General features: G+C 42.7%; 1 protein-coding gene across 2 annotated transcripts; it reads right to left on the reverse strand.

Annotated features, from left to right (window-relative positions):
* Nucleotides 1-5,067: 5,067 nt before the first annotated feature.
* RIOK1 (RIO kinase 1) lies at nt 5,068-27,003 on the reverse strand. Of its 2 annotated transcripts, XM_060277979.1 has the most exons (18): nt 26,894-27,003; nt 25,326-25,442; nt 24,190-24,391; nt 23,173-23,263; nt 21,902-21,971; nt 21,775-21,817; nt 21,244-21,336; nt 20,209-20,321; nt 19,667-19,747; nt 19,031-19,117; nt 16,291-16,428; nt 14,975-15,078; nt 14,234-14,340; nt 11,592-11,657; nt 10,740-10,859; nt 9,753-9,806; nt 7,619-7,768; nt 5,068-7,202 (listed from the first exon to the last, which is right to left on the reverse strand). In XM_060277979.1, exons 2-18 carry the CDS (start codon nt 25,394-25,396, stop codon nt 7,092-7,094), a joined length of 1,701 nt encoding a protein of 566 aa, XP_060133962.1. In that variant the 5' UTR covers nt 25,397-25,442; nt 26,894-27,003; the 3' UTR covers nt 5,068-7,091. The 2 variants fall into 2 exon arrangements, with proteins under 2 accessions (XP_060133962.1, XP_060133963.1); XM_060277980.1 differs by lacking the exons at nt 24,190-24,391; nt 26,894-27,003 and having other exon boundaries at nt 25,326-25,384.
* Nucleotides 27,004-27,018: the final 15 nt, after the last annotated feature.

The raw sequence follows: 27,018 nt of genomic DNA on the forward strand, positions 1-27,018 counted from the left end.
AATTTTTAGGTGCAGCCAGAGCCAATGACAGGCAAAGCCGTCTAATGCTAGTTTTGCCCAGTCCTCTCTACTGAGTTCTATAGTGGCAAAGGCTGAGACTAAGAAGGAGGAAGCTGATAACCAGTGCCACCTCCTGGATTGAAGGCAGGTAAGAAGGCAGAAATGTGGGAGCCACTAAGGGCAGACTGGGGCTTGTTGGAGCACTACCTCATTTGCCAGAGCAGGCTAGTCCCTACTGTTTGCTCTTGTGTAATCCTGAGTGTGCTATTTCAGCTAAAGAGGAAAACACCTTAGCCTCCATTTCTAACTTTCAGAATGGATCTGAGCAAAGACAAGGTTTTCATATACACACAGCCAAACAGGATATAGCTAGATGTTGTTTAATCACAAAAGGAGTGTGGCAAAGGTGAAGCATCTCTTTCTCTCTCTCTCTTTTTTACAAGTCCACTTTTCCTGCACTTGCAGCTACAGAGCCCACTCCATGTGAGAAAAAGAGAAGGGAGGAACACATAATCTTACTATCTCGGCATATACGCCTGCTAGTTGAGACAAGAGATCTAATTCCTCTGATTCAGTTCCAACTTCCTCTCTTGCCTATCGTGAAAGGAATGTGATGATTCTTCAGTTTCTCACATGGAGGGAATGGTTTATTAGACAATCTAAGTCAGGGGTCAGCAAACTTTTTCAGCAGGGGGCCAGGCCACTGTCCCTCAGACCTTGTGTGGGGCTGGACTATATTTGGGGGATAAAAATATGAACAAATTCCTATGCCCCACAAATAACCCAGAGATGCATTTTAAATAAAAGCACACATTCTATTCATGTAAAAACACCAGACAGACCCCACAAATAACCCAGAAATGCATTTTTTTTAAGGACACATTCTACTCCTGTAAAAACATGCTGATTCCTGGACCGTCCATGGGCCAGATTGAGAAGGTGATTGGGCCGCATCCGGCCACCAGGCCTTAGTTTGGGGACCCCTGATCTAAGTGTTCCACCAGAGTATTCCTTTGGAAGGAATATAAGGAGGGAAATTACTGAACAGCTTAACCAGTGCTATTTTTCTAGGAAAAGAGGGCCAGGGCTCACCATGAACTCCTCCCTTGTTCTCCTAAAGTGGCACTGGCTCCCACTGTGACCTGAGAGGTGCCAGAGCTGAGCTCCGGTGAGCTCCTGCTGGGGGAAAAAAAGCCCTCAGCTTAACATTGACTCCCCACTAATAATGCAATACTATGAATATCTACTCAGAAGTCAGTTACACCAAGTCCAGTGGGTCTTGCTCCCATATAAGCTATACAGTGGGGATCCAGGGCTCTCTGTCTGAGTGGTAGACGGAGTGGGGCATTTGACATAGCTGCCAAGTTTTCCCTTTTCTCGCGAGGAAGCCTATTCAGCATAAGGGAAAATCCCTTTAAAAAAGGGATAACTTGGCAGCTATGATTTGAGTGTATGTAGAACAGAGGAAGACAACATGGTAGCCTTCCAGATTTTGTGGCCTACACCTCCCATCAGCCTCAGCCAGCATGGCCAATAGCCAGAGATGGTTGGAGTTGTAGCCCAAAACATCTAGAAGGCACCATGTTGGGTAAACGTGGTGCAGAAACTAGTGTATCGTACAGTGGTACCTCGGGTTACAGACGCTTCAGGTTACAGACTCCGCTAACCCAGAAATAGTACTGTACCTCGGGTTAAGAACTTTGCTTCAGGATGAGAACAGAAATTGTGGTGGTGGCGGCAGCACAGCAGCAGCAGTGGGAGGCCCCATTAGCCAAAGTGGTACCTCAGGTTAAGAACAGTTTCAGGTTAAGAACGGGCCTCCAGAACAAATTAAGTTCTTAAGCCGAGGTACCACTGTACAAAGGTCAATTTTGCATTTGTTGCTCTGTCCACCTTTGCCTCTGACTATGCTCACCCCTGGCACGTGGTCCTTGGAAAGGAAATACAACCCTTGGGCTGAAAAATATTTCCCGCCCGTGGTGTACAGGATTGCAGCCTAGCACTGTATTTATATGCTTCTAAGCCCCACTGCATTGGCAGTGGGTCTTGCAGTCCCAGGTCAAGTGAGTAGAGGACTGCAACCTGGATCCCCACACACATCTTCCCCCTTCCCACAACACCATAGCTGCCAAGTTATCCCTTTTTTTAAGGGAAATTCCCTTATGCTGAATAGGCTTCCTCGTGAGAAAAGGGAAAACTTGGCAGCTATGCAACACAGGGTTAGGGCTGCCATCTTTGGCACCGTCTCTGCTCCTTGGGGTTCAACAGCAGGTCTAAGAAACAGAAATGCAGAGGTGTCACCTGCTATGTTTCTGTGCGCCTGGCTGTTATTAAAGGTGCAGCAGCCATAAAGAAAGAGATGACAAACAAATGAAGCGGTCTTATCTCCAGCCTACAAAACTTGGACTTTGTCTTGTGTTTGGCAGAAGTTGAATGAAGAAAGGAAGTCATAAAGGGTATGTGTCCTCTGGTGACACGTGGACTGGCCTAAGTTTTTAAAGTTGCCTTCTACCATTTTGGAGCTGGGCCACGTGACGCAAGAGGAAAGCTGTCGCAGGACCCCAGACTCTAATGCTGGAAGGAAGGTGTTGAAACTTTTATCTGATTTAAAGTCTAGCCTACCCAGTAAGCAGTAGAGAATTATGTCAGCCACAACAGGAGAGCAAAGAAATGCAGGCAAGGGGATTAGGCAAGGGCATGAGGCAACATAGCCGCCATCTTGTTATGGTACCTCAGGGCTCTCGCAAGTAGAGGCAACAATTCTGGGCGAAGGCCGAATAAAATAGCTATTGAATCCTGCCTTTAGATTAGTAGTAGCGGATACTGTACTAATTAATAAGGAAACTGTAATCAAGACAATTGTAGTCTTTCCCATAAATATTGCCATGTAGACTCTCATGTAGACAGAAAGCCATTTTTTAAAAATAAAATAAAATACTAAGCCTGAAATCTTAAAACACACTAGGGAGTAAGCCCTATTAAATATGGTGGGGCAAATGGTTATATATTCTTTTCCTTTCTTTCTACAAAGGACGTGCCACGCCAAATGTTATTTACATTAAAAGTAACCATCTTTTATGCCCTCCTTATTTGGTACCTTTATATATATATATATATATATATATATATATATATATATATATATATATATATATATATTCAAAAAACTTACGAATCTCAGTATCTATTTCTAGTCCTTTTTGTCCTATGAGGATGAAGTTGAGGCTCCCTCTAGAGGCTGTGAAAAGTATAGCTGAGAATTAAAATGTCTTCTACCAAAGCATGGCTTGTAGGGGTGGGTCACTTCCCCCCTCATTCGCTAGCCCATTCGCTAGCTCATTCGCTAGCAGGCTTGGTTTCTGTGCCGGGAGCTGAGGAAACTTTATGTTTCTCCTCTGCAGAAACAAAAAGCAGGCTGGCAGAGAAAAGGCAGCAAGCCACCCCTCTTTTCTTTGCCCACAGTATTTCCATGCCAGCCTGGTTGGAGGGAGCTTTATACTCCCTCCATGGCCAACATACAAATAAGGCAGTTTTCCTGACGTGGGATAGAGAGAACTATTCCTTTTCCACCAGACCTACTTAATCTAGAGGATATTCCATGTACTCCTCTGTGTTACATTCCCTGTAGTCTATGGCAATCAGGTAAATTGTTAAAAAGTTGAGGTTGCTGAGGTAAAGAGGGAGAGTGAATAAAAACACAGTTAAAATTCTAAGAGGGGGCTGAACATTCAAACGATGCAAACTGGCTGCAACACAGTGCAGAATTAAGTGCACACATCCCATTGAATGAAGTGAGGCTTAGCAACGTGGAAGTATATAGGATCAATGGCACTCTGCAAAACACACATTAGAAGACGGAACCTGTGGATTCCAGGAACATGATCTGAGCCTTATTTTTTCTACACACAGTACTGCAAGTATTCAAAAGAACCGAGTGAGAGATGCTCCTGACATTTTTATCTCTGCTCTCTGCAATTAATAGTGCTTTTCCTCCAAAAGCCTGATTTAGAAGGGCAATAAACAATCCTGTCACCATCTATTACTGGCTCAGAAGGCAAGTCTTTGCTGATTGCAGGTGAATTGCATGCCAATTGTCAGCTGTGCATCATACAGAGGCACATTTCTCTGAAAAGGCTCAGTACACCCAAGACTAAAATAGTATGTGTGTGTATATATCTCCAAGTTTGAGAAATATTGATTTAAGACCACTGATACATGTGTGAACACCTTGCTTCCAATTAAGCGTTAAAGTAAATCCTAGATTTTTATTCAAAAGCCAGCAAAGCTAGCTTTGTGTGAAGCTGGTGACGATGCAATATTTTGATGAATGAATGCTACATTAAAAAGGATAAGCTTCTTTTACTGTTGGGAAATGACTGCATGTATGCTTCGGGCACCTATTACTTGGAATATCACACCAAATATGCATGAAAGTGTAGACTGTAACACAATCCATTTTACTTCAGGGCAGTCTCATTGAAAACACTGCAACTGTTCTGGAATACAGGTACCGGTAGGTAGCCGTGTTGGTCTGGGTCGAAGTAAAATAAAAAAATTCCTTCAGTAGCACCTTAAAGACCAACTAAGTTTTTATTTTGGTATGAGCTTTCGTGTGCATGCACACGAAAGCTCATACCAAAATAAAAACTTAGTTGGTCTTTAAGGTGCTACTGAAGGAATTTTTTTATTGTTCTGGAATACGTGAACAATCTAGTCCATGATGATTACTGGCAGTATTCAAAGGTTTTTAGGCTATCTGTTCTACAATTTATTTTTTATTTCAAAAGCAGTGTAAACTAATGTTATTGGGCTCAGCCCTAATCTCAGAAGCAATTATTTTGTCTGACATCATTCACAACTGCAGTGTTATTCATATTTTACAGTAAAACAAAGAGGGGTTTTTTTTTTTTAATGAACATTTATTGGGATTGAATTCCACTTATTGGAATCCACAGTGCAATTGTTAGCCAATGAATTCTGAATTTTTTAATTTATCAACCTTACAGAGACTGGCAAAAAAATAAAAATTATTTAGCCCTCTAATTATAGACTCAGTAACCATAAAGAGAATGTTTTCAGGTTTATTTTAAAACAGAAGGGCACCATCGGTAAAGTATATAAAACATTATTGTGTGCGGCTGTTTGACCACTCTGGCTCCTTAAAAGGCCAAACCAAAAAAATGTACCACTATAGTTATAGTTTGCATTGCATTTGTTTAGCCTAAACACTGCAGGCACATCTGCAGAATTGTGCCCCAAACAACATAGCAGTGCTTGTTCTCTGAACTCTGATTTCGAATATTTTGAAAACAAATGGTAACACTTGCACAACGAGATCCAAATAGATTATTGCTGTTACGTATCACAGATCTTCAGTCGGCAAGTATCCACTCTCACTGAAGACGGAAAAAGCTGCTCTTCCAAGTTTTACCATTTGAACAAGTACAGTGGTACCTTGGAAGTCAAATGGAATCCATTCTGGAAGTCTGTTCGGCTTCCAAAACGTTCAGGAACCAAGGCGCAGCTTCCGATTGGCTGCAGGAAGCTCCTGCAGCCAATCAGAAGCCGCGGAAGTCATGTTGGACATTCGGGTTCCAAAGAACTTTCGAAAACCAGAACAATCACTTCCGGTTTTCGATCATTCGGGAGTCAATACATTCGACTCCCAAGGTGTTTGAAAACCAAGGTACAGCTGTACTTCTAACAACCAGGAAGCTGAAGGAACAAAAATATCAGATTTATCACAGAAGAATTAATCACAAAAACAAGTATCACTGGCCCAGTTTGTACATAATGCTAAACCAGATTAGCACAAATGCTTCACCATGAATGATCAAGTCAGAAAATGCTGGCCATTTGGCCTCCTGTTCAGCTGCAATGCTATCAGAAGCGAAGCCATGGTTTGCCGTAGCATTATATCCAAGCCTGCACTCATGGTTTTTTCCTCAAACAAACCAAAAGTTCCTAGGTAACACTAAGCCAAAGCATGGCTTACTTCCTGGTAGTGCAGCAGAAGCATGGAAGATGCCATGATTTTCTCATTGCATCAGCACACCTTACTTGCTTATGCTAAGCTATAATTTGGCTTACTGTTATGTCCGAATAAGGTCACTGAAGCGTCACAAGCCAATTGAGAAATAAATGACACATTTCCAAAAGAAAAGGCGAGGATTTAATTGAGCTGTCCAGTTAAGTAGAGCTCTGTTGGTTTTCTCCCATCAGGCAGGAGGAGGATCCCTCTCTCTAACCCTTCACTTGCTGATGAACGACAGGAACCAGGTACTGCAAGTAGCACTGCTGTTCCTTCCCATAGTCCAGGCATCCCCAAACTGCGGCCCTCCAGATGTTTTGGCCTACAACTCCCATGATCCCTAGCTAACAGGACCAGTGGTTGAGGAAGTTGGGAATTGTAGTCTAAAACATCTGGAGGGCCAAAGGGAATTGTAGTCTAAAACATCTGGAGGGACTATGGATGCCTGCCATAGTCCATCCCATTCTAGGCCAACACAAATCCAGACACAGCCAAGAGTGAGGATGATCAACCACCTTTCCAAGCCTGGCTGTTTTCCTTCCCTACCCTCTTCCAGCACACCATCAATACTGTGGATTATGATGAACGGGTAGACAATTTTCATTGCTGTGCATGAGACAAACTGCAGCAGTTGCAATGTAACGAATAGTTTTAATTCGTGAGTATGCATATTCCTCCCTATACACATTATTATTATTTACATATGGATGTGCATCTGCTTTGGAGCATGAAAAAAGAACAGAATCTGGCATCGCTCTGGCTGTTCACACTACTAAACTGCAAAATATAACTTGTGTAAATTTCTCTGGACTGGCCAACTGCCTTAAAGGGATTCCATTTGTTTTTATTTATCCACCAAGAAGACATTCTTGGTGTGAGCTATAAACTATATCATGGGTACACAAGTGAATCTCGGTGACTGGTAACAGTGTTTCCTTGTCACATTGTTCCTTTGGTGGTCACCAGAATAAATGGCCCACGGGGTGTATTTTACTATCAAAACAGCGACCCATTAAATCACGAATGGCCAAGGCTGCCCATTAGAAATGGCAGCCATGATTTATTTGCCCTTTTTCATCTTTGCTGTCTTCTCTTTTCGTTTCTTCACGTGCTTTGGGGTCTTGCTTTTCCTCTTCTCTCTCTGAGCCTCTTTGGCTATCTTCTTCCGTTCCTGGAAAAAGAGAGTATTGTGAATAATAGGCCTAAGTGACCAAGTGGACTCAGAATATTACAGGTTTTATTCATGAATGCTTATGTTTTAATGACAGGTAGGTAGCCGTGTTGGTCTGACGTAGTCGAAATAAAATAAAAAAATTCCTTCCAACGGCACCTTAGAGACCAACTAAGTTTGTCATTGGTAGGAGCTTTCGTGTGCATGCACACTTCTTCAGATATTTTAATGCTGCATAAATAGGTTTTTAATGCCACTGGCCCCATCTAGCCCGGTACTGTCTCAGCAATGGTTCTCCAGGCATTCAGACGAGGTTTCTCCCTCGCCCTAGCGGCAGATCCCAAAGATTGAACCTGAAATCTTTAGCACACACAAAGAACACACTCCGCCACTGAAGACGCATCTGAACAACTAACCTTTTTATCCACGCTGGTTTCAGCAGGTCGATCTTTAGGATGCACAGATTCTTCTTCCTGCTCTTTGCAGCCCAACTCTGAATGGTCAGAACTGTCATTGTCCTCTGAATCAGATTTCTCCTCCTCTCCATTTTCAAGGAGAGCAGGCACCTAAAAGGCAGACAACGTAATTGTGTCGTTCTAGTTCTGGACTTCAAAGTGTGAAGAAAAGCTCCATAGGAAATAACGCTGGGCACACTACAATTCTAGAGAATTCTTCTTCGTTTTCACTTAAATCTAATTGTTTTTGTAAGTTCACAAAGGAGTCAATGTATGTACCCTGTGGAATGCCCTCCCACTAGAGGTCAAAGAGAACAATTACCAGACCTTTAGAAGGCATCTCAAGGCAGCCCTGTTTAGGGAAGCTTTTAATGTTTGATGGATTTCTGTATTTTAGAATTTCTGTTTTTTTGGAAGCCGCCCAGAGTGGCTGGGGGAGCCCGGCCAGATGGGCGGGGTATAAATAATAAATTATTATTATTATTATTATTTATTATTATTATGTTGCTGAACTCTCTCTTTCTTCACATACCTATTTATACAATTGCTGTACTTTCCCCTCAGAAATATATGGATAGATAGATAGATAGATAGATAGATAGATAGATAGATAGATAGATAGATATACAGCCATAATGACCTGGAGCCCTCCAGATATTTTGGACCGAAACTCTCATTATCCCTAGCCATGCTAGCAGGGGCTGATGGGAATTGTAATCTAAAATTTCTGGAGAGTATTACATTGGGGAAGTTACAGGTAGGTAGCCGTGTTGGTCTGAGTCGAAGCAAAATAAAAAAATTCCTTCAGTAGCACCTTAAAGACCAACTAAGTTTATATTTTGGTATGAGCTTTCGTGAGGTATCTGAAGAAGTGTGCATGCACACGAAAGCTCATACCAAAATATAAACTTAGTTGGTCTTTAAGGTGCTACTGAAGGAATTTTTTTATTTTACATTGGGGAAGGGTACTCTAAGCCAGGCTTTCCCAAACTTGGGTCTCCAGCTGCAAGCTAGGATTGATGGGAGTTGTATTTCAAAACTAGCTGGAGACCCAAGATTGGGAAACCCTGCTCTAAGCCAACTCTTAAGCCAGGAATGAAGAATCTGTGGCCCTCCAGGGCTTGTTGGGCCATGATTCCCATAAGCCCCAGCCATCATGGCCAATGGTCAGGGATGATGGGAACTGGGAGTCCAACAACATCTGGAGAGCCTCAGGTTCCCTATTCTTGCCTCAACAGCTGGTTGAACACATGGAGCATCAATGAACCACCACAAATCTACCCTCACAGCCAAGTTTTTGTATCCGCTCACATTGCCTCAAACACAGTGATTCTTTTTCTGTGAAGTCAGTTGCGTCATCAAGCATAATCAAGTAATGAACGTGAACAAGCAAACTCATCATCACAAGAAGAACGGTTCTAGTAGTTAAAAGGTCACTGTAAAGACAATATGCAATTTGATTCTAGTGACAGCAAAGCAGCCTTGGGATGGATACTAGGTAACCATTTCTAAACTCAGAGATTAATTAGGCAAGGGTACAACCTTCTCAGGAAAAGTTGGAGATTTGGAAGAACAATTCCAATATCAAACTAGGGAATCCTGCTTTTTACGGAGGAAGAGGCTTCTTCCATTTCCACAATGGCATGCCAATTCATGGTGAAAGGAAGGTTTGCTATGGTTTGGAAAAAAGGTCTGAATTGACAAACTATGGCTTGAAATGGGTTTGTAAACCATTGCTAGTCAGTGTCACTCATTTGTGACAAATCACAATTTGACAAATCACCTCCAGAGGTTGCTGCACCACGGAGAGGAAAGTATGGATTTATGAATCCGAGGGTTGGGGAAATGAAGGCAGACAAACAGATCTAAGCTATCATCTGCTGATTGTGTATTGTTTGGTATGATGTTTGACACGAGCTTATGATTCCATTGACTAGGATATTTCAGCTAATAGAAACAAAACATTCCATATTTCCATATTTACCTAATACATACAGTACATACAATGCAAATTCAATCTTGTGAGAAGCTTCAGACAAAGTGATCTTTACGTGTGTAAAGAAGAATACAATCTCAGACTCAATAACCATCTTACCTTCTGGACACCTGATAAATCCTTCTTTAACCCTGTCACAGTCTGGTAGAGAATCTGCATCAGAAATAAATATAAGAAACCTAGAATAAACATTTGCATTTATATAGCACATTTCAAATGTCCAAGGGCTTCTTATGCATTATCCTGGTAATCCTTCTCAATGAGCCTTTTGGGTAAGCAGCAATATGAAGTTGGGTGTCTCCAGTCTATGTCCCTCAATCTACCCATTGCATTACATTGGCTCAGTTGACACAAAGCACTGATCACTGCGTCAAGTACTCAGTGTGCCCATTAACACCCTGCTGTTCTGTGAATACAGGCATTCATTCATTCATTCATTCATGCATACAGATTTATAAACTGATTCATAGCCTCAAGCCACTGAAGCAGTGTCCAAATGAGATAAAACAGACACAAAAATCACAAAGTCTTTACGAAAACTAAAGCAATTTCTACAAACAACGAAAAACCTTTTTACAAGATAAACAAATAATATTTGATAGAATGATTGTGTCACCCCTTCAGGGAATGCTTCCATAGACAAAAAAATGTTTGCAGTAGATGTCAAAGATGCTGAACATAAAGATGCTAGGCGCTTGTCCGATTTCAACTGGTAACTTATTCCAGAGGGCTACAGCAGGAATGCTAAAAGCCCCAGATGCTAGTACAAACTAAGCACTACTCTCAGCAATGCCCTATCTGAGCAGCAATTACCAGGCAGGGATAAATGGCATAAGGCTGTCCCTTAGGTACCGTAACCTGCCCCAGTATTTACATTATAACCATCCTTTTTATAGTAATAATCTACCATTTCTGAGACCAACTGAGGCTATAATTGTGGTACTTTAAATAGAGGAAGAAAAGACTGAGCGGTTCCCTTCAGGGACACTGTTTTATTACAAGCTTGCTACCATTGTTACAATGTATCGTGCCATGTTCTGGTCAGTATGTGCAAACTCAAATTCCACATAGTCCAAGGATACTTACATTATCTTGCTGCACATTTAAGGCTGTCTCTTCCTCCTTCAGCTTCATCATTATGTCGACATCCCTCTCGTAGTTCTTAACTTCAGTCAGAGTTCTTGGGATATACGCTTTCTTGAACACCTAACAAGGCGAAATAACCACAAACATTCATTCAGTTCTGCAATGCCAAAGTTTCAATAAAGAGTATTATGACTAGATCAGCAAAAATCGTGGACCTCTGACATTATGCCTAGTTTGGTTCTCAGGTATACGATTACGTGGACAAACAACATGGAAATCAGATGGCCTAGATTTGGCCAGTAGCAATTGGTGTAATTATGTCGACACATTTAACAGCTGGCAGGATTAGAAACCTTATCTGTGATCACTGTGTTCCTACACTGGTCACATTCCAACATCATGCTAAGCCATGGTTTACCACAAACTGCAGCAAACCCTGGTCTCGTGTGCTCCACATTCCCAGTTAATGAGAGCTTGTAGTGCCACCAGGACCCACAGAATATGGTTCGTTTTGACAACCCAACCTGTGGTTAACGCTGGCTTTTGTGAAACCAACCATAGTTGGTGTCAACCAGCTTGCCATACAGACAACAACACGAGAAGCCATGGTTTGGCATGGTGTGGGAACACTGCCATTGTGTAGTGCACATGAGGGGCCACTTGGGAACAGGTGGAAACACTCAAGTGTAGAAAGAGAAAGACTGCAAGGCCAATCAACTCACGGGCATTTAGACACTGTAAAAATATTTGTAATAAAGACACTGCAGAGCATTGTCAAAGTACCGAGAAAAATTTCACAGAAGAGACACAACAGATAAAGAAGACGGTGAGGAAATCCAGGCTCCGGCTTACCTCTTCATCCACATTATCCTGATTGGACCTTTCCTCCTCTGTCCTCTCACACGATATTTCCATTGCCTACAGGATATAATGCAAGACTTTTAACAGTGACTTAAAGGCCACCAAGACCTAAATGCTCTCCATGTTGTTGTTGTTTAGTCGTGTCCGACTCTTCATGACCCCATGGACCAGAGCACGCCAGGCACTCCTGTCTTCCACTGCCTCCCACAGTTTGGTTAAACTCATGTTGGGAGCTTTGAGAACACTGTCCAACCATCTCGTCCTCTGTTGTTCCCTTCTCCTTGTGCCCTCCATCTTTCCCAACATCAGGGTCTTTTCCAGAGTCTTCTCTTCTCATGAGGTGGCCAAAGTATTGGAGCCTCAGCTTCAGGATCTGTCCTTCCAGTGAGCCCTCAGGGCTGATTTCCTTCAGAATGGATAGGTTTGATCTTCTTGCAGTCCATGGGACTCTCAAGAGTCTCGCTCTCCATGTAGCCCTAAGAAATAGCTCTTCCTATTTCAATCACTGCTGCCTCTCCCAGCGGGGCTGTCTCTGTCCCAGAATAGGCTTTCTACAAGGGGACTGCCTTTAAAAACAGATGGGAAATTTGAATTGGTCCAAAATGTGCAGGCCAGACTTTTGTCCACAGCATGTAAACTCTTTATTCTTTCTCAAATTCACTGGATGCCTGTTCCATCTGGGCTCAATTAAAACTGCTAATTTTGCCCTTCAAAGCTCTGAATTGTCTGGGTTCTAGTTACCTTAACAACTCTCACGTCCGATAGAGAAGTTCCCATGCTTTAAAATCAACTTTGGACATCTTAATACATGTGTTGGATTTTTTGAATAGTCAAGTTACTTTAGAGCCGGTCTAATGTAAGTACTGCCTGTTTAAGAGAAACAGGTGCCGGTGATTTCTGTTAATTGCTCACAGGTGTGGGCTCTGCTCCTTGTATATAAGGCTCTGCCAGAAAGCCTTCTGTATCTCTTAGTTAGATCTTTCAGTTTGATTCATCTTTTAGTAGTTCACTCTCTCAGTGAGTTCAGTACCTTAGTTGGAGATACTTAGTTGATTCTCAGTTATTCTCAGTTTAAGAGATTCCCAGTTGAATCTTAATAAGAGAGACTCTCAGTTTAAGAGATTCCTTAGTTGAATCTTAGTATGAGAGTTGTTTAGTTATAATGCTAGTTTGCTGTTAATTCTTGGGTAGTTTAATGGGAGTTTTGTGGGAGTTTGTGGGAGGTTTGGAATGGTTTGAAGGATGGAATGTGGGTAGATAAAGTTGCTAAGAGAGAAAGCATTTATCTTTAGTTTAAAGTCTCTTTTGAGTCAGTTTGTTTTTCAGCTAAAGAAACCCAACCATTTGTATTTTCATCTGTATACTTTTACAAGTGTACAGCTAGTAAGGGGCTTCATATAAGGGAGATAATTACCCACACTCTTGGTGTGTTTTCTTAGCCAGGTCAACTTCTGACTGCGTATACTCTGCTTGAAGCGTACTTTAAAGGGCCGCTGGAAACTGGGATATATGATTTAGATTAAGCAGGTTTCAATACCCAGTTTTCTACCAATATTTTTCTTATTATATATATTTTTCCAATAACATGTCCTGTGGAAACACATTATTCTCTGTGCCTTCTTGTCATTGCCTCTTAAAACCTATTCCTTTTCTACAGAATTATAATCCTTTAAGTTTTACTATTGCTGTCTTCATATTACATTTGAATTTTTTTAAAACTTTACTTATTATTAGCATTTTTATTTATTTATTTTATTTTTTATTAACATTACTTATTTACTTATTATTAGCATTTTAATGTACATGCTGTACTTCTGTTGTGCATTTTATGTTGTAAAGCCACTCCATATGCCATATGAGTAGAAGAATACAGTACACTCATACCTCGGTTTAAGTATGCTTCAGTTTGAGTACTTTCAGTTTAAGTACTCCGCGGATCCAACTGGAATGAATTAATCCACTTTCCGTTACTTTCAATGGGAACGTTTGCTTCAGGTTAAGTACGCTTCAGGTTAAGTACGGACTTCCAGAACCAATTACACTCATACTTCGGGTTAAGTACGCTTCAGGTTGAGTACTCCACGGACCCGTCTGGAACGGATTAATCCGCTTCCCATTACTTTCAGTGGGAAAGTTCGCTTCAGGTTAAGTACACTTCAGGTTAAGTACAGACTTCCGGAACCAATTGTGTACTTAAACCAAGGTACCACTGTACAAATAAGCAACTGACTGAATTGGGTGGTTAAGTCTTCAACCTTATATACTCCAACCGTCCCCAGCCAGGTCAGGCATAATTGGAGCTGTAGTCCAAAACAACAGGAGGGCACCAGGTTGGGGAAGGCTAACTTTGAGAATTAGTGTAGAGTACTGGACCAAGAATGCAGACATTATGAGTTTGTGGGAAAGGACCAAAACAAACACACTTTTTTCACCCTTCATATTTGATTAGCAGTGTATGTGTATCATACTTTCGTATCTATGGCAGGATGCAGAAACCTTTGCAAAAACAACATCGTTGCTATACACAATAGCTAAATCAGCTTTCATTTATAAAAAAGAGAATTGTAAGAGAGATGAACCTATATCTTCCCTCCTAATGCTTTCCCATAGAGGCAAAATCACTAAAGCTTTACCTTTTCAAGGTAAGCATCCATGTTCTCGTTTGTAATAGATGGATCTGTAACGAACTCAAAGAGTTCCCTCACCGTCATCACCGCAACATTGTACTTCCGGAAAAAATCTGCCAGAAAGGACCAAAGATGACATAAGATACTAGATTGTTATTGGCATCTATGCAAACCAAATGCAGTGTGGGGTATCTGAACTCTTGTAAAATAATAATACAGTGGTTCCTCGCAAGACGAAATTAATTCGTTCCGTGAGTCGTTTTGTATTGCGGAAATTTCGTCTTGCGGTTTTCCAATGTAAACAAATCAAAGCAAAAAAAAAATCGTCTTGCAAAGCACGGCCATAGAAAAATTCGTCTTGCAAGTCAACAAAAAGATTGCAAAACGCTTTCGTCTTGCGAGTTTTTCGTTGTGCGAGGCATTCGTCTTGTGAGGTACCACTGTAATAAAATAATAATAATAATAAATTACTAGAATAACTCTGTTATTTGGTGGAGTCCTCAAGAGTTATCCTGAAGCAACCAATCTTCAAAGGAAATCCGAGTCGAAATATCATTCGAGATAACTCAATAATATTTTTAATTTGCAGGAAAATCTACACCAGTGCCCATTCAAAACTGTATGTACCGTATGAGTAATCGGGATCAGATCCATTCATGCAAATCTGTGAAATGACAGGGGATTAAATCATGCACACAAAAGTATTCAAGATATCCAGAATGCTGATGTTCCATGGCCGGACCTCACCATTGATGTTAGAGCAGTCTTTCCTCAGGAATTCTAAAGCATGTGGGTGGTCATGTTCCACAGACTGGGACACATCTATGATGTATACCTCACCACTGTGATACCTGGAGAAGTGGGAATAAGCAACAGGATGCTATCGTTAGCACTGCTGTTTCTGAAAGTTTACTAGGGACCTTTTACGGAATGTTATACCACTTAGGGTGAAAGAGGGAGGTCATTAGTATTTCAGCTAATGTAAAAAAGCACAAGTCATTTCTACGAAATAAGGCCACTGTAAGCCCTACGCTTGTTTTGTTTACTTAAATAAAAATGCATTTATTTTTTTTTCTACTAGAAAGCAGAGGGAAGATCAGAAGATACAAGGCTGATCAATGTGTTTTAGCTATTTTCTTAATCTCATTTCTTATTTCTCGCCATAAGCCTGTGTACCAAGGAAGGGGAGGCAGGGGAATATAAGCGCAGGTGCCAGAGGTGTCTTTAAGATCCGTGAAAAGCTGGATATTGACCTATAAAAGATACTTGACCAAGGTTTTAACTTTAGGGAAGCCTTGGAAACAGAGACGAAAGAGCATGTCAAACACCTGAATCTTACGATGGCAAAAGATGTTTGATCTAAGTCTAATTGCATCTCCTGCTCTACATGTTAAGTTTTTACACTGCAGAAAGGTAGCCAACCTTCACTGAACCTCCAAAACGGAAAAAGGAGAATAGAAGCTCATTTGCAATTGACCTCATTTTGTAGGATAAATTCAGCTTTTCGTTTTTCATTTTGCTCTTTGGAAACTGCACCAATTTTTAAGAGCTCTTGTCTAACAATGACACAAAGGTAAAGGTAAAGGGACCCCTGACCATTAGGTCCAGTCGTGACCGACTCTGGGGTTGCGCGCTCATCTCGCATTATTGGCCGAGGGAGCCGGCGTATAGCTTCCAGGTCATGTGGCCAGCATGACAAAGCCGCTTCTGGCGAACCAGAGCAGCACATGGAAACGCCGTTTACCTTCCCGCCGGAGCGGTACCTATTTATCTACTTGCATTTTGACGTGCTTTCGAACTGCTAGGTTGGCAGGAGCTGGGACCAAGCAACGGGAGCTCACCCCGTCACAGGGATGCGAACCGCCGACCTTCTGATCAGCAAGTCCTAGGCTCAGTGGTTTAACCACAGCGCCACCTGGGTCGCTATAACAATGACACAAATCATCTTTCAAATTCACTGGCTGTGGAGCCAGGAGGACAACACCCTAGCTGCAGGGCAGAGTTGTGCAACGTAACATATACGAATGAAAGAAGTATCAACGTTCAGCTTCTTTAAAACATACAGCATGTTAAATTCACTGAGATCTGCATGAACGAGCTTGGCATCTTGGTACATTCTTCTCATGTATTGTATGACTTGCAGATACGACTCCCGAGCTTTGGATTCCGTCAACTGGGCGTTTTTCAACAATGGAGCAGGCCTTGGATCAAAAGGAAAAGAGGAGAGAGAGAGAGAGGAGAGAGAGAGAGAACCAGAATATAAACAACAGCTGTCCTCCTCCTCCAATACCATACCCACTTTGGCTAACGGAATGCGAGCTCTGCTGGATCAGGCCATAGGCCCATCGAGTCCAACGTCCCATTTCCCACAGTGGTCAACCAGATAACCATGGGGAGCTCGTAAGCAGGACCAGTGTTACAGCACTCTCCCCAACTGCGATTCTTAGACACTGATACTCAGAGGCATAAGCTATTGGAATGAATGGGTCAAATACAACACCTCCCCCTGTAACCTATTTTCAAATATCTGACTTCTGAATAACTCTCTACTGCATTACACATACACACACACATTCCCCTCCCTTCCCCTATTTTTTCCTTCTTTTTTCCTTCTATGGCGTCTTCTATCTATCTATCTATCTATCTATCTATCTATCTATCTATCTATCTATCTACCGTCTTTCCCACATTTTAAGACACCGTCTTATAACTTTTTTTCCTCAAAAAAACACTGGGTGGCTTATTTTCAGGGAATGTCTTACCGGTATTTTTATTACATCAGGAGCAGTGCCCCTCTTGCTCCCTGTCTCCCTGCGGGGCAGGACTCTTGACTGAAAGAAAATGACGGGCAACAGCCACCACCAAGCTCCATGAGAGGGTGTCTGAGGGAAGGGAGGTGTGTGCATCGCTGGCCCAGCCCTCTCTCCCCGGCCCTGGGATGTTCGTGAGGGAGGGAAGGAGCTCCTCCGAAGGGCTGCTCTCTCTCTCTCCCCTCCCAGGTGGGGACTCACTTAATAGCAATCTGCTACACTGGAGCTTCTTAAATTTAAACCAGTACAGTATAATGGAATCTATCTGTGTGATGCAGTCGTAGCAGTAGCCTATACTAAAGCAAATAAGGATCTCTACCAGCCAGCCAACTGCCCAAGACTTAAGAGCGAAAGTTCCAACAATGTAGCACTTTGTAGCACTGATAGCAAAGAGGCTACCGGCTGAGATACTGCAGAAAACAAAGAAGCCAGCTGAGCAGCAATTAAGATGGTAAATGGTAGCAATTAAGTAGCAATTGAGCCAGCAGAAAGCCGGGTGAGATAATCTGCTGGTCCTAACAACCCGTCCGTGTTTCTCTTACCCACAAAATGTTAACTTTTGTGTAGGGTGTAGGGCAGTGTTTAGCAGCTCCTAAACAGCGAGAAGGGGAAAGTCCTTAATCCCCAAGGCAAGGACTGCGCCACCGGCAGCGATCCCAGTACCGGTACAAATCCTTAAAGGGGAAGCTCTACAGACAAGCAATAGAAAGAAAAAAGAATCCTCACTTTTTAAAAGGCTATTAAAAGGGGGAAAGGTGGGGGGAAGCGAGAGGTGGGCTGTGTGTGTGTGTGTGTGTGAGAGAGAGAGAGGCGGGGGGGGGGGAGAGAGAGAGACGCGCACACAGAGTCTCTCCCTAAAGGGGAAGGCAGCGTCTTCAATCGCCCCTCTTTTTTCCCTCGTGCTTTCATCTTCTCCCCACCGCAAATGCCACTTTTCTCCTCTTCACCAAGCAAGCAGAGCTCACACAGCCTAGCTAAAAAAATATATTTTGGAATCCTTTTACAGGTATTTTAAAAAATGCTTACAGAAACGGGAGGGGGAATCACGAGGCTGCAGGAACGGCTCTACGGTGCATTTTTACAAGCTTTTAAAAGAAATACGTGTCTTTGGAGCGACAGTAAAATGGGGAGAGATTTTTATGGGGGGGAGTTGGCTGGCGGGAGGGGGGAAGGGTCTATCACTATGTCTTATTTTCGGGTTATGGCTTATATCGCGCAACTGCTTAGAAATCCTGCTATGTCTTATATTATGGCTACGTCTTAAAAAGGGGGAAACACGGTATCTATCTATCATCTATCTATCATCACAGTTACTACTATTATCACTATTTGCTTTATTTCAGTACGCATCTCTCTAATTTCCTTTGCGCATGTATCTTTTGTATTTGCTTATACAAATGTAATTTCTAATGGGTGGGGTAAGCTAATCAAGTATGTACAGTAGTACCTCGGTTTTCGAACGTCTCTGTTGACAAACGTTTCGGTTTTTGAACACCGTAAACCCGGAAGTAAATCCTTCGATTTTCTAACACGCTTCGGAAGTTGAACATGCCATGCGGCTCCCACTGAGTGTATATGTTATTTCTCTCATATTTGTTTATTAAACAACATCCAGCCCTTTGTGCCTCTGTTTTCGAACATTTCAGAACTTGAATGGTCTTCCGGAATGGATTACATTAGAAAACCAAGGTACCACAGTATTCACATCTAACAAATTGTATCAGTTATTCACATCTAACAAATTATATTATTTTTCTCCCCGTTTGCTTTCAGATTTTCATTATCTATGCTCCTCCCTCCCCAAGCAATGATGAAATGGCCCTGACTGAACTACATAACAATACAAGAGCATATTTCTAGATAGATGATAGATGAGAAAACTCAGTAACAGAGCTTGAACTTGCTTCTGACTAGAGAGATACAGGATTGAAATGCTAATAAAGTGATTTCTTTATAAAAAAAATACACAAACAAAGTTTCTGAGTATACTTACATGTCATTTTTGCCAATAAAGCTCATAACAAGAACATGACTTCTGAGCATAATAGGTTCTGGGCATGGAATTTGGGCTGTATGTAACCTACAAAAAAAAGGCCCCCCCGAAATGATATTATCTAGCATGAAGGATTGAAAAAAACCCAAACACTTGTAACACTTACTAAAATGTTCTAAGTGTAAAAAAAAAGGGCCCATTGATAGTTATAGCACCAAAAAGGCTCCATTTATCTGTCAGAAAGGTAAGCATGTCTTGTGGGGAAATGGGAATGTTCATCTATGGGAGAAGGGACTGGGGTTAGCAAAATTCTCGTCTCTTCAAACCCTAGGATTCTATTTTAATTTCCCAAGGGAGCCCATTAAAATGTTCATTTGATCCACTACAAAATGGAGCATAGCAGCCTTTGCAAAGATGTTCTGGACTACAACTCTCTGTGGCTGATGGCTGTTGTAGGCTGGAACAGCAAAGGACACCAGGTTGATGAAAGCTGGAGTATGGGAACAAAGCATAGCTGCCAAGTTATCCCTTTTTTTAAGGGATTTTCCCTTAAGCTGAATAGGCTTCCTCGCGAGAAAAGGGAAAACTTGGCAGCTATGGAACAAAGTCTTGCCCAAAATGTAAGAAAAATGTCACCTTGTTAAATTCCTCATTTCTTTTTCTGCCCACGTCTTGACCATTTTTCTTGGGTTTCCTTTACAGTAGCCATGGCGAAACCTTGAGAAAAAACAACAGGTAAATGTAATTATATAAAAAAACAAAAACCCAGCATAGAAATTATTGTTATGGAAAAAGTCAAGTAAGCCTGCACCCAGTGTCGGGTTTACGTATAAGCTAAACAAGCTAAAGCTTAGGGCCCCACTCTCTTGGGGGGGGGGCAAAAAATTTAAAGGAAAGAAAAACTGGGTGTACATTTGCAAAATAAAAGATTTGTTCAACAATTACTTTGATAAAATACATATTTTGATATGTGCAAATGGCTTTAGATTAGGTCCATAAATTTCCATATAGCATATATTCAACACAAAAAAACAGCGACAATTTGTTGTTGACAAAGGACAGCTGGACATATAAAGGGCCCCATTACCTTCAGTTGTTTAGGGCCTCATCAAACCTAAATCTGGCCCTGCCTGCACATGTAAGTGTGCCTGGGGTAAAAATTTAAATCTCAGACTCACCTGAACTCTCCACTCACATACTTATCCCGATCTTTAAACATCAGTATAGACGTTTTATAAATCTTTATTGCTCTGTTCTCTCCATTTGCTGTGTTGGCATGATATACATTAGCCTAGCAAATTGCAAATGGGCAAAAGAAAAAAATGTATCAAGGTATGTATAATCTGATCATTATCCAAGGATAAGGGCACTGTTGCTAAAAAAAAAAATACCCATAATTTTAAGATTACAATCCAAGGAGATCCTATACTACTACAAAAGTCTACTCAATCCACCAAGCTAAAGGCAGCCCAAGAAACCACTAGGTTCTACTGCCCACCTGGCCTACAAAAACCAGGTTATTAAGGACTAAGGAGGCCAAAATTCATGGCTAGCAGGTCAGAACCTGTGCAGGCCTATTCCAGAAGGCACCTGCCTAGAACCACATTTCTGTTTTCGTTTTCAGTCCGCAAACCCTTGGCTCATGAACAGAAGAGGTAGGTGGGAGGAATACCTGCATACTTCTGCATGCATGTGCAAACCATGGCGCCAAGGATGCACACAATTTGCATGAAGCACTCAGAACAAGATTCCTTTCATGAAAATAATAAATATGGAAGTAAAGTTCTCACGAAATGAATCTTGTTCTGCTACAGTCGCACATACCAAGCCCACTTATTAAATAAGATCAATCATCTAGCTTCTAACTGGCAACTCGCAAGCTGGATCTGACCCCCCCTCCCCAAAAGGTTATTATTTTTAAAGCTCAGAATTCACAGGCTGGATTACATTATGTTCTGTGTTACAATTACCAGGATTCAGCTTCTAATCTTCTCACAGAATTGATTGAGGGTGGAAGGAAGAAATCACACAACTGCAGCTCACCCATCATAACACTAAAACATTGTTTAGTGTCGTGTACAACCTCTTTGCATGCTTACACTGTATAATTGTCTGCAGCTCATATAATAACTTGAGTTTGAAAAAAATTGGTTTTTATTTATATTTTGAAAATGTGTTTTCACATTCACCGCTCTTTCTGCGGTGAAACCAACCTCTTTTCCTGTGCTGATGCAGCCATTGATCTCCGATATGACGCCTCTGGTTAGCATCTTGAACAGAATCATTCTAGTCCTTGGATCCAGAACCTCAGGAAAGCAACAAAACAGCCCTATGAAATGGTATTACTTGGAACTGCTGTCCAGAAACTTTTCTCTTGCATTTATATTCTTGCATCTATATTCTTGCATAAAAGAGATTATATAAAATAATGAAAACACAAAGAGAGCTAAGACCATTGCTATTTTTAGGAGCTAAGTGTTAGATTAGTCCAAGCCAAGAATTAGAATAAATCACAGTAAAAAATGGTTGATTTAAAGTGGAATAAGTAAATACTAAGATTAAGCAAAAATGGATGGCAATAGCACACTAAAGTTGTAGACCTATGGACACCCACTACAGAATTCTGAGTAAATGTGGTTGAATCATTTTATTACATCAGTTTGCTTTTTTAAAAAGGTGAGGACTCTTGTTTTTTATTTAAATGGGGATTTTTTTGCAACTGTCTGATACTTTGCGCGACTTACTTGTTCCACTGTCGCTCGGTCTGACTTGTCTTTCACCCGGTACCTAGTGGAAACAAAGGAATTTCATGATCCACTATGTTTCATTTGGATAATTCTGAAATACAAATGTGTCATCCTCACTACTTACATTTCTGCGTCTCTCTGTCTGGACTTCTCAGTAACTTTATTTATAACAGAGTCAGCAAAGTGTAGCCTGTCTTGAAGAGGGGAACACACACACATATAAGGAAATAAAGACCAATACATTCCTCTTTCGCCTACCCGCACCTCTCAATTTAAAACCAGCTTCTGACTCTGCAGCCTGAAAATGTGTCACACTCCTTATCCAAGACACATCAGGGAAAAATATCCTTTGTTGCAATGTTTGTAAAATAAAGCAATTACCCACAACAAAGGTACTACGTTCGGCTTCTTTTTAGTCCCAAAATCATTTAAAAGCAAGTAGTTTCAGGCCTATTTCGGCAGGAAGTGAACAATACAGAGAACTAGGCCAGACTCTCGGAGACTCCTCTAGCACCCTCCTAAGGTTTCAGACAATGGCACACAAAAGAGAAGTCTATGACATTGCTCTCACATAGGTATGAATATACTGGGGTGTTGTAGAAGAAATCTGGTACAAAAAACTTCCTTCTCTCCCCCCTGTGGCCAAAGGGACTTAAGGTTTGTTCCAGAAGTAACAAAGGGTGTGCTATGGGATGCAGGAGCTGCAAATGGAGGAGGGTTCGGTGATACCTGCTGTCGTGCAGACAGAGGAGAATGTGCTGTACCAGAATGAGAGAACTTGTAGCTTTCCCAACGTTGTTGGACTCGCAATATTGATCTACCCTATGCAGTGTTAACCAATCATCCAGGGATGACGGAAGTTGTAGTCAAACAACATCCGGGAGGGCCACAGGATCCCTGTCCTATGACAGCCATAGTGTGCCATGCGCTAAACAGAAAATTATTTAAAAAGAATAGCTTAAAAAGGAAAATATCAAGTTAATCCCCCCCCCCCTATGATTACCATTGCAGTATAGTCTTCTCAAGTAGGGCTGGTTTTCAGCATTGTGATATATCAGCAGCTAAATACCACGACATGCTGATATATTTCTGACTCTGGAATGTATCTCGACCGTTTCTTCCTCCCCACCGAGATACATCGGCCAGCCCTACAGCTGATCAAGCCCTGTGCCCCCTTGTGTCCTCAAAGGTGCAGGCAGGCAGGAGCGCAGAGCCTGAGAAACACATTTTCAGGCTCTGTGTGCCTGTCTGTGCCGTTCTTAAACTCATGCTCATGAGTTACATTAGGGAGTGTGACACACGTGAATTCACCAACTCCAACCCAGCAAATGTGGCTATACTTAGCCATACCTTAGCAGATACCTATTTCTAGAAAATGAGAATGACTGCTCTTACCTAGATTGATTTTATTCTCAAACTTTCTTAGGGCCTTATCTGTAGGAGTGGACATTTTGGCCGCGTTGCAGCTAGGAATTTGCTTATTTGCCTGAAACAAAAACAAAAGAAAAGAAACCCTGTCACACAATCATACTCCCGATCTCATAACCAGAGCTATACAATCCGGACATCATGCTTGCACAACCCATCCCTTCTCATGCAAATTTCACAGACCATCCACCTCGGGTACAAAAGCCCAATCAGCATGTTAAGTCAAGCTCTGATAAACACTTTTGTTGTTGTTTAGTCGTTTAGTCGTGTCCGACTCTTCGTGACCCCATGGACCATAGCACGCCAGGCACTCCTGTCTTGCACTGCCTCCCGCAGTTTGGTCAAACTCATGTTCGTAGCTTCGAGAACACTGTCCAACCATCTTGTCCTCTGTCGTCCCCTTCTCCTAGTGCCCTCCATCTTTCCCAACATCAGGGTCTTTTCCAAGGATTCTTCTCTTCTCATGAGGTGGCCAAAGTATTGATCCCCTTCATGGATCAATGCCTTGTCGTGGCGAAGGGGCTTGAATAACTCAGAGAAGCTATGAGCTATGCCATGCAGGGCCACCCAAGATGGACAGGTCATAGTGGAGAGTTTTGACTAAAAGTGATCCACCTGGAGAAGGAACTGGCAAGCCACTCCAGTATCCCTGCCAAGAAAACTCCATGGACAAAGATAAACACTTTAACCATGGTTATGTCTGGGAGGAAGGGGTATATTTGCACCAGAGGAAGAGGGAGTGTGCGATGCTGCAACTCACTCTGGATCCCTCATTACAGAGTCACAGAAAATGGGGTTGAAAGGGACCTTGGATCTTGTCCAGTCCAGGGATAGGAAACCAGCTTCCCTTCAAAGGTTGTTGGGCTACAATTCCCATCATCCCTGCAGGTGTAGCTAGGATCTAAACCTGAGGCCGTCTAAAAACTCACTTAAAAGCAACAACAAGCTGGCACCCTCAAGCCACACATTCTTTGAACAACATACCTGAGGGTTTCTTCCTGCAGATAACGGATTTCGCTTAGTGAGCTTCCCCATGGCTTCATCCCAGTCCCAATCGCTGTCATCCTCCTCCTCCTCGCCACTCTCATCCAATTCACCCTCGTCTCCTTCCTCCCACAAACGTGGCTGCTGCGTTATAAAGATCGCCTTCTCCTCTTTAGCTACTTTCGAAACCTGGGTGCATTCGCTAACGTATGTATTTTAAAAGCACGTATTTAGTAAAATCATGATAAACTCACCAAGTTGCACAAAGCCAGCAGCACAGTACAATTGGCTCCCTTTCATCACCATCATCAGTATTATTATAACTGTATACTGAAATAGTACCTTGGAGCACAAATTAATTGCTGCTTGAGAAGCCTCGTCCCATCCCCACAGATCCCCGCAGATCCTGCCTTCCCCCCCCCATCCCGCCCGACACACAGCGGGGGATCGTAGGGGCGCCGGGTGGGTCTCTTTGCTGTGAGGGGGCGAAGTGACGGCGGCGGCTCAGCGCACCCCGGGCAAAGAGACCCGCCGCCATAGACGCGGGTCTCTTTGCCTGGGGAGGTGTGCTTAGCCTCCAGGCGCCGCCGTCGCTTCGCCCCCTCACCGGCAGAGACCAGCGGAACACAAAGGGGAACGAACTGCAGCACAGGAAGAAGGCAAAGGAAGATCAGCTGAGAGGCGGTGACAGCTGTCAGCGCCTATCAGCTGATCTTCCTTTGCCTTCTTCCTGTGCTGCAGCTCATTCCCCTTTGCTAGACGAATGCCCCTAGGTTTTGCAATCAGAGGTTTTTATGACCACATTTCGCAAGACGAAGCGGTGGCCATAAAAAACCTCATCGTCTTGCAAGGCAACCTCCGATCGCAAAACCTATTTGTATAGCGGAAAATTCGTCTTACAGGGCATCCGTCTAGCGAGGCACCACTGTACATGGAAACTGGGCCCAGCCTATGACGGGTTAGGAAAAGGAAGGGGAAAATACCCCAAATGTTCTGCTGCTCTTCTGGGTCAACATCACATTGCTACTCCCTTTTTCTCCCCATACTTCAAGCAGCTTCTCCGAAAAAATGACTCTGTGGAGCTCTGTTCTTTCACACCATCTGAAAATCACTTTGGGATTCTATTGTTCCATTACCTGTCTGAAGATTCCGCATCATCAAATTGCCCTGGAACTATTTTGCTCATAATTTTCACCCTGTAATTCATTGTGGCCAGTAGAAGATCTCCAATGTACACAACCCTGTTCCACTTCCTGTAAAATAGATATGGTACAATAAGACAATGTTTTACACACTATATATTGTGAGTGGGTGGGTGGGTGTGCATGCTGTACTCATCCATGTAGTAGGCTCAACTTGTTACAATATTCCATAACTGATTGTTGTCCGATTGTTGTGTTAAGGCTGTTTTATTACGATTTTAGCATTGTTAGCTTTTTTATTGTTGTTGTAAGCTATCCTGCGCTGCCTATGGGAGGAAGGGTTGGTTATAAGAATGATGAATAGGAAATAAATGAAATAAAAATAATTGTTCTTGTTCTGGAAGGAAGGATTCAAGAACATACTATTATAACAATTAAAGCAGATTGATGTCCTCCGTCCCTAGAGCAACAAATCCCTTAAAAACAAAAAACAAGATTTTCTAAGATTAGGAAAAGGATGGTGAAATTACACTGGGAAGTGTGAGATGAACCGATTATCAATGGGAAGACGTGTAAATACTCCACAAGCAAATTAGAACAAATGCTCATTGTTGCAGAACTGTTAAGAAGCCAGAGCAAATAACTCCATAATGACTGGATATAATCTAACCTCGGAATAATATTTGCATAAGCAAATCAGTATAAACAGGTCATCTGGAGGCGGTGCCATTAAGGAACTTGATCATTATTTGACCATAACCCTTTTTGACCAAAGACCCATCTCCAATGTTTGGTAGGCTGAAGATTGGAGCCCTTAAACCAGGTATCCCCAAACTGCGGCCCCCCAGATGTTTTTGCTACAACTCCCATGATCCCTAGCTAACAGGACCTGTGGTTGGGGAAGATGGGAATTGTAATCCAAAACATCTGGAGGGCCGAAGTTTGGGGATGCCTGCCTTAAACCATTGTTTCTCAAACTTGGGTCCCCAGGTGTCCTTGGACTACAACTCCCACCATCCCTGACCGCTGGGTGCTACAAGTTAGGGAATGATGAGAATTGTAGTCGAACAACAGCTAGGAACCCAAGTTTGCGAAATACCGCTCAACTAAGTCTATACCGGTAGAGCACAGAACCAGGAGAGCAACAGCTATTCCGAATCATTTCTACGGAGCATCATCCTGCGTGTACATCCTACAGAAGATCGCGCCAGGGAAAACTTCAACTTCGGCTACTCCGGAGGTAGCACAAGCCATAGGAGGCGACCTGCCTTTTAACCGGGTTCGAAAATGTACGCGCCTAACCCCTGTAGGCTCTACTGCGGGGTCCCCAACCCGGCGCCCGCCAGCAGCCAGCCAGGAAGCAAGCAAGCAAGGGAAGAGGCGCAAAAGCGCACTCGCAGCCCAGGCCTCTTGCAGGGAGCGCTGCTTTCGGACAATGGTCCACGCCAAGCCCCGCTCCGCTTTGCGTCTCCCCTTTGGCCAGGCCTCCTCTCCCTTTCCCCCGGCGCCCTAGCCGCTGTTTCTTCCCACCCCGCCGCCTGTTTCCTGCTGCCCGGGCCTACCTTTCCTTCCGCAGACACGCTGCCCGGCTCCGCGAGGCGCAGCCCAGCCCTCTTTCTCCTCCTCCTCCTCCTCTTCTCCCTCTCGCCAATCCGGGCGCCCGTCGCTGCCGGCGCCTGTCCAATCG

The sequence above is a fragment of the Zootoca vivipara genome, chromosome 8 (genome assembly GCF_963506605.1).
Source record: "Zootoca vivipara chromosome 8, rZooViv1.1, whole genome shotgun sequence".
Taxonomy (NCBI): domain Eukaryota; kingdom Metazoa; phylum Chordata; class Lepidosauria; order Squamata; family Lacertidae; genus Zootoca; species Zootoca vivipara.

Bases quoted from the DNA above. Each gene is read 5' to 3' on its own strand.
- RIOK1 (XM_060277979.1), bottom strand. From the start codon at position 25,396: ATGAATTACAGGGTGAAAATTATGAGCAAAATAGTTCCAGGGCAATTT. The intron at 9,807-10,739 runs GTAAGTATCCTT...TTTCTGATGCAG, and splicing joins TAAATGTGCAGCAAGATAAT to ATTCTCTACCAGACTGTGAC. The intron at 7,769-9,752 runs GTAAGATGGTTA...TCTGCCTTTTAG, and splicing joins ATTTATCAGGTGTCCAGAAG to GTGCCTGCTCTCCTTGAAAA.